At 52.6% G+C, this 11,948-nt stretch overlaps 4 protein-coding genes across 4 annotated transcripts; all 4 read left to right on the top strand.

Moving 5' to 3' along the window:
• Positions 1-1,707: 1,707 nt before the first annotated feature.
• On the top strand, positions 1,708-2,693 carry ASPACDRAFT_33645 (O-methyltransferase; the record flags this gene model as incomplete). The annotated part of the gene is made up of 3 exons (XM_020199973.1): positions 1,708-1,761; positions 1,832-2,584; positions 2,652-2,693. The coding sequence occupies 3 exons, from the start codon at positions 1,708-1,710 to the stop codon at positions 2,691-2,693; spliced, it is 849 nt and encodes a 282-aa protein (XP_020053204.1).
• Positions 2,694-5,054: 2,361 nt separating this feature from the next.
• Positions 5,055-6,492, top strand: ASPACDRAFT_81068 (putative NAD binding Rossmann fold oxidoreductase). The gene is made up of 5 exons (XM_020205791.1): positions 5,055-5,343; positions 5,402-5,497; positions 5,575-5,978; positions 6,046-6,133; positions 6,197-6,492. Exons 1-5 carry the CDS (start codon positions 5,061-5,063, stop codon positions 6,406-6,408), a joined length of 1,083 nt encoding a protein of 360 aa, XP_020053203.1. The 5' UTR covers positions 5,055-5,060; the 3' UTR covers positions 6,409-6,492.
• Positions 6,493-7,177: 685 nt separating this feature from the next.
• ASPACDRAFT_81067 (HPP family protein) lies at positions 7,178-8,631 on the top strand. Its single transcript, XM_020205790.1, has 3 exons — positions 7,178-7,256; positions 7,519-7,872; positions 7,934-8,631. The coding sequence occupies exons 2-3, from the start codon at positions 7,555-7,557 to the stop codon at positions 8,513-8,515; spliced, it is 900 nt and encodes a 299-aa protein (XP_020053202.1). The 5' UTR covers positions 7,178-7,256; positions 7,519-7,554; the 3' UTR covers positions 8,516-8,631.
• Positions 8,632-9,536: 905 nt separating this feature from the next.
• ASPACDRAFT_34077 (ATP-binding cassette family ATPase ARB1) lies at positions 9,537-11,461 on the top strand (the record flags this gene model as incomplete). The annotated part of the gene is made up of 2 exons (XM_020200014.1): positions 9,537-10,139; positions 10,193-11,461. 2 exons carry the CDS (start codon positions 9,537-9,539, stop codon positions 11,459-11,461), a joined length of 1,872 nt encoding a protein of 623 aa, XP_020053201.1.
• Between the last annotated feature and the right edge of the window lie 487 nt (positions 11,462-11,948).

Below are 11,948 nucleotides of genomic sequence, written 5' to 3'. Positions count from 1 at the left end.
GTCGCGGGCGAATTGAAGAGTGCTTTCTTGAGGAATCGAGCTAAATGCTCGTCGTACTGTATGTATAGCCATCATAATGTCAGATGATAATTTGCAGTGGACATTGTTGCACAGAATCAATGCCGGACAATGATTATTTATTGTCTCATGGCAGGAGGGGGGTGCGGGCAGCATAACCAGCAGCTTCGGAATGCTGCTGCAAGGCGACCACGTCAGCGATGCAGCTCAGTGGGTGATGCGTACCTGAAGATGAAATCAACTGCTACGTTGTTTGAGTTGGGTGAGGTGGCTGGGCCGACAAGGAGAAAGAGCATCGTCGATTGCGACCACACGTCGAACTGAAAGACATATAAGACCTCCCACAAGATTATAACCGTATGATTTTCGTCGGCAAACCGGATGATGACCCCTCATTCTGACGATGGCCGAGGGGCTGGACTTCAGCTTTGCTTTCGACAAGGATTGGCGGCTATCGCACGAATCATGATCCTTCGGCGTGTTGCCCAGGCTGAAGGGCAGCGTATAGCAGAATGATGTTTTGTAAGTACCAGGCTGGCGGATATTGGCAGACGAATTCGAGGCGACAGTCAAGGATCGCATAGATTCAGAGGAGAAGATAGACATGCGACAAGGCGTGGAGGTGAAATGTAACTGCCTTCAATTGAGACAACCATGCAGGCTGAAGCACCAGTCCGTGCAAAGTATATGCGGCGGGAAGCAGAGTGAGGCCACCCTGCCTCATAAGCTGAGATATGGCCACCTGCAGCCGAATTCAAGGCAAAGGAATGTGCATGACCCATTCCTCAAGTCATTCGTAAAGTCTAGAACCTTTATCTTCTCACGCATAGTGAGGTCTTTGTGCTAGTGCCAGTGGTGATATTCGATCGCTAGTTCGTCTCGGTTATCCGATCACTTCAGGGTGGAGCAAGGCAATCAACACTAGAAGCACTAGGGTGTAGGTGGCTGCTACTCAAGGCACAGTACAAAAACTAACTTACAGTACAGCCTGACACAGCACCACTGCAGCTCTGACACTCCGTACTAGGAGCTTCCAAGGCAAGCACTCACCGCTTTCGCCTTGTCTATTATTTATCCTACCCCGACGGCAGGTGTCAATGGGTTACTTGCGCTTCTGGGGGAAAAGCACAACCAAGTCAAATAAATCAGACAACACTGATCCCTCTCGTGTTGAACAATTTCTGACTATCAGTGAGCACTGAGTCACAACGAGGAAATGCATTTCCGACCTGCTTATCAATCTCTGATGATGAACCATCCTCACGCTGCCTCGGATTTTCCGGGATTCGAGAGCCATGAGGGGCACCGATGGAGTAAGCATCTCCGGGTGAGCGGCACTGGGGACGGCATTATAGTGGGGGCCTTTCGCCCCTAGTGATGAGTCGCCCATGTTGTCATATCCTTTTTAAAAGGCTCATTCTTGAGGTTTACGTGGTCCTTATCGTCTCCCGAGCTTTCAGCTGGCTGTGACGTTGTCGGATTTATCTTCTGCCATACAAAATGTCGAGTATAAGACCGAGGATAAGGCCGAGCCTAATCCCGAATGCGATAAGGCGCGGGGGTTCTCGTGCCATTAAATTCGCTGAATACCCTCGCTTTGGATCTCCAAGCTTGCAGCCCAATCTTGCTACTATCGCAAAATATCCATTGATTAGATTTCTGTCAACCTCGCGACATCCATCACTGACCATGAGCGACAACACCTACGTAGCGCCGCTTCATCCTCGTCCCGGGGACCGATCAGTAAGTCCGCTGTCCAAGGCTCTGAGGCCCTTTGAGATGTGGTGTGAACTGACACCGAGCTTCATTGTAGCGCGAGGATGGTCGGGAGTTCAAGTTGCTGCACTTCATCTACGATCAGCCCAATCGAGACGAGATCCAGGGCAACCCTCAGAAAGTCCTAGATCTTATCGACGAGTTCGCGCAGACATATCACTTCATGAACATCGGTCCGGACAAGGGCAAGTTTATCACAGAAATCATCGCCGAGCGCAAGCCCGAGGTCATGATTGAGCTCGGTGGCTATGTCGGGTACTCTGCCATCCTATTCGGCGATGCCGTGCGCCGGGCTGGTGGAAAGCGATACTATAGTCTCGAACTGAACCCAGAGTATGCCGCTATTGCGAACACGCTACTTGATCTTGCTGGTCTGCGCGACTTTGTGCGCATCATAGTCGGTCGCAGTGATCTGTCCCTGCACAAGCTATTCGATAGCGGGGAGGTCAAGCAGGTGGAGGTTCTGTTCATTGACCACTATAAGCCTGCCTACACCACCGACTTGAAGCTTTGCGAGCAGCTGGGGAAGATCGTGCCCGAGGTCTCGGTCGTGATCGCGGACAACGTGCTGTACCCCGGCAACCCGCCATATTTGGAATATGTCCGCAGTACGGTGGAGCAGAAGCGCGAAGCGGCCAAGAAGGGCCCTGAACGGACATACAACAAAGAGGGCATTCCGGACAGGACCGTGCAGTCCTTCCTCGGCGCAGATGCGACTCCTCAATTCGACATAATCGGCAACCCGGACCTCATCTACGAGAGCAAACTCGTGAAGCCGGAAACCACCAGGGTAAGTCGGGAGTCTGTGACACATTGAAACGGGAGATAAGTTTTCTGACGCGAATTGTGTGCTTTAGGACGCCATTGAGGTCACCCGATGTGTGGGGGTACAAGAGTAGTAGAAGGGAGGGGTGTTTTTCGGGGAATCTGTGTCTAGGTTGGGGAAGGAAGGAAAGAGGCTACTAAGCTGGATGGTCACGAGCCTTATAGATCTTGGTACAAGGGTCTTTGGACCTACCATTACTCGACCTTTTCATTAATGAGGCCGAAGTCTAAAGTCACGGTCGGCCGCTGATCTTTTTCTCTTAGCTAGTTCATTTAATACCAAACGAAGGCTTTCTTGTGAATAGTTCGAGGATAGTACAGTACAACTCCGGAGATCCGAAGTTTTTCCACTGTCGGTTCAAGACCTTTTCCGTTTACTGTAGGTTCCGGCGGAGTCTACTAGGTAGCTTACATAGCCCACCATTAGGGCCTAAAGTTGTTGCATATCGCGGCATAGCAAACAGAACCACAGACATACCAACAAGGCTGCCTTTCTTCCCCTGGAGCTTCTTCCGATCATTGCGGATGACCTACAGGCGATCGACGGCTCTTTGATACCATGTATCGCTGTCTGCCGTCGGTTGCGAACGGCGTTTGGACCGTCACTCTATCAGAACCTGGTCGTGACCAGCGCCGCTGCGAATCTCCCAGAGGAATTATGGAATAGACCCCGAATCTCGAAGTCTACCTTACAGCAAATCATCACTGGGTTCGGGCTTGCTCAATGGTCCTGGATCCGTACGATTCGATATATCAAATCATTGTCCTGGTGGGGTTACCCGACTGGCACTCATGCAAAAGGCGAGGCTATAGCCTCGAGAATCCTGCTCGGTATGAAAACGACCGGGCCTTCCAGTCCGGTATCCTTGCTCTCTTTGAGACATTGGCCGACTGGGACGCTGGGCTTCGGCTCCATGTCGAGTTGACGGTCTGCGGACGTGTTAAGGGCCTCCAACCGAATACCTCCGACTACGAGCATGCGGGCAGATTCTGGTTTGATTTTCAGAATGGGCGAACCGAAGCTGTGCCTGTCTGTCTACCGGGCATCCTTTTTGGGGGAGGATGAAATGTCGAGAAGAACACTCCCAGCTCTACGCTGCATTGACCGCCTCGCCTTCCCTGAGCATCCGAACTATCATCAGATTGGGGTCAGGGCCGCCATGCAAATCGCACAGCACTGTCCTACTCTGTCCGCCCTGTCGTTAGGATTGGACGAGTATATCCGCCCGACCATCTGGAATACATTCAGGCAGGTCGCCATGGTAAGACTCGCCGCCGCCACCACCCCTCGTGTAGTGCAGGGCTGGGGAAGAGCGGGCCTACTATTCTGGGGAGGTATTCTCGTCTTCAACGATTGTAGTCAATGCTCCTGCAAGGGCAGGAATCGCTTCCAACACGATTCGCCTTGCCTAAGCACCGCGCATACAGTTCTGGCGTGCGAAGACTCTGCAGACGGAGATAAGTCTAGAGTCGTCACCGACGCCGGCTACAGTGTAGTGTCCGGGTCACCGTGCTTGGGGATAAAAATCACGCGATCACGAACACTCGGTTAACTCCACCCTCTAGAGATCTTTACGAAGGCTTCAAGATCGGATAACGACCGGCCAAACGTAGCAAGGATGATACTTAGTAGGAAGGGCTCTGCAAGCCAGAGATGCTTGTTGCAGCTTGCAATACATCAGCCTTGAGGAAGAAGTCCTTTTGTCCAACTCACAAATATTGAATACCAATACCCCGGAAATGTACCGTAATAGTTCATCATGGGATGAGCCATATTTGATTGCCGCGCGCATGCTGGGGGCGCCCAGACTTATGGAAGGGGAAAGGCCTTCGTGCCATAATAGAATAGTTTTTCTTCATACCAGTACCGTGGGGACAGGATATCGAATCGAAGGAAGATGATGGAATACTCTATGGATTAGGTGTGTTCACTAGTTGATCTGACAGGGCAACTGTAGCAGGCGATTAGAAAGAGCTAGTTCTGTTCAAGAATAGTGCATCAATCAACCAAGTGCAGGGTGAAAAGACCCGGCCGTGTAAAGTGTGAAGTCCTACAGGCAGGTGAGACACGGTCCGGACTGAGCCGATGGTGTCATCATCGGCAACAGCACTGAAATGAATTCCGAGTGTCTTGCTGCTGCTGCAGCATCGGCCTTTGCCGCATTGCCCCGCCCGGCCCAGTGGTTGCCGTCGCCAGGACCTTCCCCCGCACTAGTTGATGACTGAGTCCAATTTCTTCCCTTCCCCCCACGCTGGAGATTGTGTAATCACTGTTCAAAACTTCAAAGGCATAGTCGAAGTGGGCCTTGTTTACATCGTATATAACTGAGCAATACCCCCCCTCGGAAATCTATTATATCTAACCTCCTCAATTGTCCCCCTCATTTCTCTGCCCCTCGTCTCCCACAAAACCATCTCCCCCACAATAACCACCCCCCACCATGTCTTCGAAAACCTGGAACGTCGGAATTGTGGGATACGGGCTGAGCGCCAAAGTCTTCCACATTCCTTTCATCAAGGAAGTCCCTCAATTCAAGATCTCAGCCATTGTGCAGCGCAACCCCAAGCCGGAGGACGATGCGGAGAAGGACTTCCCCGGCATCAAGTCTTACCGCAGCACCGAAGAGCTAGTCAAGGATGAGGGTGTCGACCTGGTTGTCATCACTACCGTTCCCGAAACGCATTTCGAGTTGACCAAGCTGGCCCTCGAGCACGGAAAGCACGGTAGGTCTTTTTTTTGCAGGTGCATAAAAAACTGTACTGATGCTAATTGTTGCTGCAGTCGTCGTCGAGAAGCCTTTTACCCCCACTTCGAAGGAAGCTCAAGAGCTCGTTGCCCTGGCCAAGAAGCAGAACAAGCACCTGGCCGTATACCAGAGTCTGTATTCCTAAATCGACTCCTACCTATAATTTGAATTTTTTGAGGTTTGGTTTTGCTGATGGGTGTGTGATTAGACCGTCGCTACGACGCCGATTTCCAGACTGTGTCCAAGTTGGTCAAGAGCGGCTCCCTGGGCCGCGTCGTTGAATTCGAGACTCACTTCGATCGCCACCGCCCCGAAGAGCCTTCTGCAGATGCTTCGAAGTGGAAGAACAAGGTTGTTCCCGGAGGTAGCGCCATCTACGACCTGGGATCTCACCTCCTGGATCAGGCTGTCCACCTGCTCGGCAAACCTGAGCGCGTGACGGGCTTCCTCGGCTCCCAGCGCGAGGTGAACTCCTCCGGTTACGAGGACTCCTTCACCGTCCTGCTTCACTACAAGAACGGTCCCCTGGTCACGGCCAAGGCTGCTGTTGTCAGTCCCGAAGTCGAGCAGTTGCGCTTCTGGGTCCGTGGAGACAAGGGTAGCTACAGGAAGGTCCGTCCCCTCCAATCCGAATCCGCGACATATGGGGAGCTGCGTTTTGCTGACTTCAGACGATTAGTTCCATCTCGATATCCAGGAGGAGCACATCAAGGCCGGATTGAGCGCCGGTGACAACGGATACGGCCGCGAGCCCAGTGACAGATATGGTACGTCGATGATGCACACTGACTTACCTTTCAAACACCGTTCTAACATATGTCCGCAATCAGGCACTCTCACCACTATTCAGGACGGAAAGCCTACCAGAGAGGTCTTCCCTACCGTCGAGCCCCCGACCTGGACCGAGTACTATAGAAAGTTGGCGCGAGCTCTTGCCGGCGAGTCCGATCTCCCGGCCAGTGGAGCGGAAGCCAGCGAGGTTATCCGCTTGATCGAGTTGGCCCAGGAGAGCTCCAAGCTTGGCAAGACGCTGGACTTCTAAGTGGTGGGTAGTGCGTTTGTGTATATGAGTACTTAGAGATTATGATATAATGACAGGATGAGAATTGAATTTCACATATGATGCTCAGCACTCGCAAGTACTGTACATGCACCCTAAATAGCGTGAGTATGGAAGAGTAGCTCACTAGTGGCGGGGTGTAAACAGAGCGCGTTACACTATCCAAGGCACGAACCCCCTCCTACGGTTCCACTACGGTAGTCTAGACCCTTGTCAGCATGATGGCTGTATTGAGCGTGTCATGAGGAATTTCTTCGATCTTGTTCCTCTACCCCGGATTGATCGACAGCCCTGCTTTTGCGGGAAGGGCGGCGGATGGGCAATACGGGCGACTTGGCTGGATGATGGGGAAAATACGGTAAGTAATGGTAAAGAATGGTAATATGTGGTAAGAAACCCACCGGCTGACCTCATCTCCCACCGTCCCCGACGCTAAACCCTACCCGGAGTTTCCATTACCCAACTCAAATGCTGTGAGTGGAAGGACAGACCAGGAACCTTGAACTTCCAAACTCCATTTAGTTCAGTTACTTGGGTCAGTTCCAGTTGGCACTGCAATTCCGCCTCCATGACTGCTCTTGCTACCATAGCCGAACACCTCTACTCCGCGGAGATGCTGATGGTCAGCCCAAAAAGCGTGCGAAAGATCTTCTTGTTCTTGCGTGTTCTCCCTTCTCCCGATCTCTTACAGCTCTGATGCCTACTATTAATATGGGCTCAGGACTCCGTCCACAGACCCAGCGACTGTAAATTGCGGTGTCCACTTGATGCACGGCGGTTTCAATGGGCTCGCCCGCTTATACTTAGTTGCTGCTCACCACGTAGGCCAGGCAAGTACTCCCACCTCTCCCCCCTTGTACCCCCTGACCTGGACCCATCAGGCCTGCTTTTTAGCAGAATGGAGTATCTGCCTGTCTGTCATCTTTTATTCTGTGTCAGTGGGCAAGTTGCTCTCCATCTGCAGTCTCATGACTGAGCTGGCATACACAAGCATCCGCTTGTCCGGGTTCCTTCTTCAGGTTCATATCCACTTGCAACACTCCTTTTCATAACAACACTTGTTGTACTGGACCTGGTACTAACCGAACACAGGAATAAGCGCGTTTGTCTTGGCTAAGGATGGTCATCATGACAGTCCAGCAGACGTTTGCCCAGCCCTCCCGGCCTCCGTCCAAGCTTGAACACATCGACTTCTCCCGCCTCCATGTGGATATCGATGCCTATATCAATCCCTTTCTTCCGCCCCCGCCTTGGCGATACCTGCCTCGGCCGGTCTCGCGCTTCTTTGGTTACCGAGAGCCCCCGTCTCCCAAGCCTCTCGGCAATGTGGTTGTGGCGTTCTGGACCTTGATAGGGGTCTTCTGCGGGGTGCTGATCGTAGCGGAGGCTTCGATGCATGTGCCCCTTTTCGAGCACCATAATGCCCCGATCATCGTGGCGAGTTTCGTACGTCTTTCCCCTCAGGTCTACACCAGTGACCGAAGCTTCAAGACTAACCGTCCCTTAGGGTGCTGCTGCGGTGCTAGAGTTCTCGGCCATCGAATCGCCCTTTGCCCAGCCACGAAATGCGGTCATCAGCCAGGTCATTGCGAGCACGGTGGGGATTGGGATCTCCAAGCTTTTCGCCCTGAATGCCCATGCCGAATCGTTGCCCCAGATCGGTGGCGCCCTGGCTTGTGCCATCACCACGTGTATCATGGTCCTCACGAATACCGTGCACCCGCCCGCGGGAGCAACCGCGTTGCTTTCAGTGACGCAGTCGGCCGATGTGGGCTGGGCGCTGATTCCCGTCATGCTCCTCGGAAGCGTGCTGATGCAGGCCGTGGCGTTGTTGATCAACAACATCCAGCGCCGGTTCCCGATTTACTGGTGGACTCCGGTCTCTCTGGCGCGCCCGAAATCGAGTGACACCGAAAGCGGGGATCGGATCAACCGAGCCAGCTTTGAGACGGACGGCACGCAAGATGTCTTCCCCGGTGAACCGAGGCAGGTCCTCATTGAGTCGGGCAAGATCCTGTTGCCAAATCAATTCTCGATTTCGGAAGCGGAGATGAAGGTCTTGCGGAGTATCAGTGAACGGTTGCCATGAAGTGCATCCCCTCGCATTAGAAATAGGTGGCTTAGCACAGAGACATTCCGCTGTCTGTATATACTGTATATAGTGAAGTTCATATATTTGTCTAAGTACTGAGTTGGAAGTAAGCGGCTTAACGTGATTGAGGATCTGTCCAACAGGAATGCTCTGATTACCCAGCTGACTGCAAGAGGATATTCATGGTTGCATGGAATGTGGTTGCGAACATAGGATGTCATTTAAACGGAGGTGTGATTCTGCTGGACTTGCTTGGATGATAAGGAGTATGGCGTCCACGGTTGCGGTGCCGGATGCTCTTCCTTTCCTATCAAGGTAGCATGCTCACTGGTCAGATTTCGGCCTCAGGCGTCAGCAGCGGTTGCTGACCATTGCCAGCAAATGCCTTGGGCATAAGGCTCTGTGGCACGTGATCGTTAATGCCCAATCAGGCAAGGCCGCGCCACGCACCCGTGCGGTGACGTCGACAAGCCAATGACAGCGCCGCTGGGCAGAAACCCACTGAAGGAATTTTCGAGGCAACTCAAATTGAGGTCGCAGTTTCGTCTTTCATCCTCTGCTGCATCCTTCATCCTCCTCTTCTTGTTCTTCGGTCGATTGTTCCTACTTTTGACTCAGGGGATAGGCTCTTTAATCTCGTATATACTACCCATTTGATCTCTATTACTCTGTGTTTTCTGTGTCTGGAGGCAATCGTAATAAGCATTTGCCTGTGCTTCATAGTTGAAACTCTTACTATCGATAAGGGCTATCCAAGGAACCTCCCACTCCCACCCCCCCCACTCAAAAGGCTTTCGGTCGCCCCTCTCTTACTATTTTCTCTCCCTCCCTCTCTCTCTTCCTCTCTCTTTCACCCCGCCGCTGGAAAGTGCTCCACCTTTGTCAAGTTCTTTTTTTCCCTTTTCCTCCTCCTCTTCACGGACTGGTTTCGTCTCTTTCTTCCCGCCTCCTCTTACCTTGTTCCCCTCTTTTTCTCTTCCCCCATCTCTCCTCCCATAACACCCACACAACCGTCAAAATGGTGTCTGCTTCTAAAGCTGCTCGTATGGCCAAGCGTGGCGATGACGGCAAGAAGAAGACCCTCAAGTCGAAGAAGGGTACCTCGACCCCCGGTGACGAGACCCCCATGCTCGATGGCGACGGAAACCCTTTGCCCGTCGAGGATCAGCCTGCCACCTCCGCTGAGAAGCTGAAGGAGGTTGAGAAGCTGACCGCACAGATGGACAAGCACGGTCTCTCTGACCGTGTTACCACTGGTGTCCTCTCCTCCCTGGAGTCCTCCCGCGACGTCAAGATCACTTCCGCCTCCCTGGTGTTCCACGGCAAGGTCCTCATCACCGACTCCACCCTCGAACTGAACTTCAGTCGCCGTTACGGTCTCTTGGGTGAGAACGGTTGCGGAAAGTCCACCCTTCTCAAGTCCATCGCCACTCGCGAGTTCCCTATCCCCGAGCACATTGATATCTACCTGCTCAACGAGGGTGCTCCCCCCACCGACCTCGGTGCCCTTGAGTGGGTTGTTACTGAGGCTCAGAACCAGCTCGACCGCATGGAGAAGCAGGCCGAGGAGATCTTGGAGAAAGAGGGCCCTGACAGCCCTATTCTCGAGGACCTTTACGACGTAAGTACCCTTGCATTCTTTGACAAGCAACATGTGTCTAACTTCATCATCAGCGTATGGACAAGATGGATCCCTCGACCTTCCACACCCGTGCCTCCTTGATCCTGACGGGTCTTGGTTTCAACAAGCAGACCATCCACAAGAAGACCAAGGACATGTCCGGTGGTTGGCGTATGCGTGTGGCCCTTGCCAAGGCCCTCTTCGTCAAGCCTTCTCTCCTTTTGCTGGACGACCCCACTGCTCACTTGGATCTCGAGGCCTGTGTGTGGTTGGAAGAATACCTGAAGAAGTGGGAGCGCACCCTGATCCTGGTCTCCCACTCCATGGATTTCTTGAACGGTGTCTGCACCAACATGATCGATATGCGCATGAAGCAGCTCCTCTACTATGGTGGTAACTACGATTCGTACCACAAGACCCGTGCCGAACAGGAGACGAACCAGATGAAGGCCTACCACAAGCAGCAGGAAGAAATTGCCCACATCAAGAAGTTCATCGCCTCCGCCGGTACCTACGCCAACTTGGTCCGTCAGGCCAAGTCCCGTCAGAAGATTCTCGACAAGATGGAGGCCGACGGTTTCATCCAGCCCGTCATCCCTGACCGTGTCTTCAGCTTCCGCTTCGCTGATGTCGAGAAGCTCCCCCCTCCCGTCCTGTCATTCGATGATGTCTCTTTCTCCTACTCTGGCAACTGGGATGACACTCTGTACGAGCACCTTGACTTCGGTGTCGACATGGACTCCCGTACTGCTCTGGTCGGACCCAACGGTGTCGGCAAGTCCACTCTGCTCCGTCTGATGACCGGCAAGCTCAGCCCCATCGGTGGTAGCGTCAGCCGTCACACCCACTTGAAGCTCGGCATGTACAGCCAGCACTCCGCTGAACAGCTGGACCTGACCAAGTCTTCCTTGGAGTTCGTCCGTGACAAGTTCCCCGAGAAGTCCCAGGACTACCAGTACTGGCGCCAGCAGCTCGGCCGCTACGGTCTGAGCGGTGAGTCCCAGACTGCTCTGATGGGCACTCTGTCTGAGGGTCAGAAGAGTCGTATCGTTTTCGCTCTGTTGGCTATTGAGTCGCCCAACATGATTCTCCTGGACGAGCCTACCAACGGTCTCGATATCCCCACCATCGACAGTTTGGCCGATGCCATCAACGCCTACAGCGGAGGTGTCGTGGTCGTCTCCCACGATTTCCGTCTCCTCGACAAGATCGCCAAGGACATCATGGTCTGCGAGCACAAGACCGTCACCCGCTGGGATGGCACCATCGGACAGTACAAGAACTACCTCCGCAAGAAGATGATCGACCAGGGTGCTGTTTAAAAAGCTTGAAGCATTTTTCTTATTATGAGGTGCTTCTCTCTGTTACGAATGGAATGCTCAGAAACGAACAAAATATCAAGACAGGAAAGAAAAACAGTCTGCGCGAAGATGCAGACTCAGCAAAACTTTACCGAAAGGAGTAGGAGAGAAAAGTTTATCAATTTTCTCAGCAGCACAGGAGAGATGAACCATCCTGAATGAGAGGTCCTTGTTTTAAGGGGGATACATTTGTGTTTATCCCGTTTTGCTTGAATACCACCTGGAGATATCACCTGCTCAGTATTTGGGTGTTCTTTGTTTTTTCTTTTACGTTGTGTTTCTTAGATGGCCTTGTTTATTTCCATCATCGTCGTTCATACCATTTCAATCTCATCCCCCTAACTTAGACTTGAGCGTTTGAGGGGGTGAAATCTGATGCTTCTCTTTTCTCATTGGATTCTCGTATATGGTATAGACTGTTCATCATCCTTTGGGACACGGGTGTCTC

Source organism: Aspergillus aculeatus (genome assembly GCF_001890905.1).
Source record: "Aspergillus aculeatus ATCC 16872 unplaced genomic scaffold ASPACscaffold_15, whole genome shotgun sequence".
Taxonomy (NCBI): domain Eukaryota; kingdom Fungi; phylum Ascomycota; class Eurotiomycetes; order Eurotiales; family Aspergillaceae; genus Aspergillus; species Aspergillus aculeatus.
This window is presented reverse-complemented; position numbering and strand designations above follow the sequence as displayed.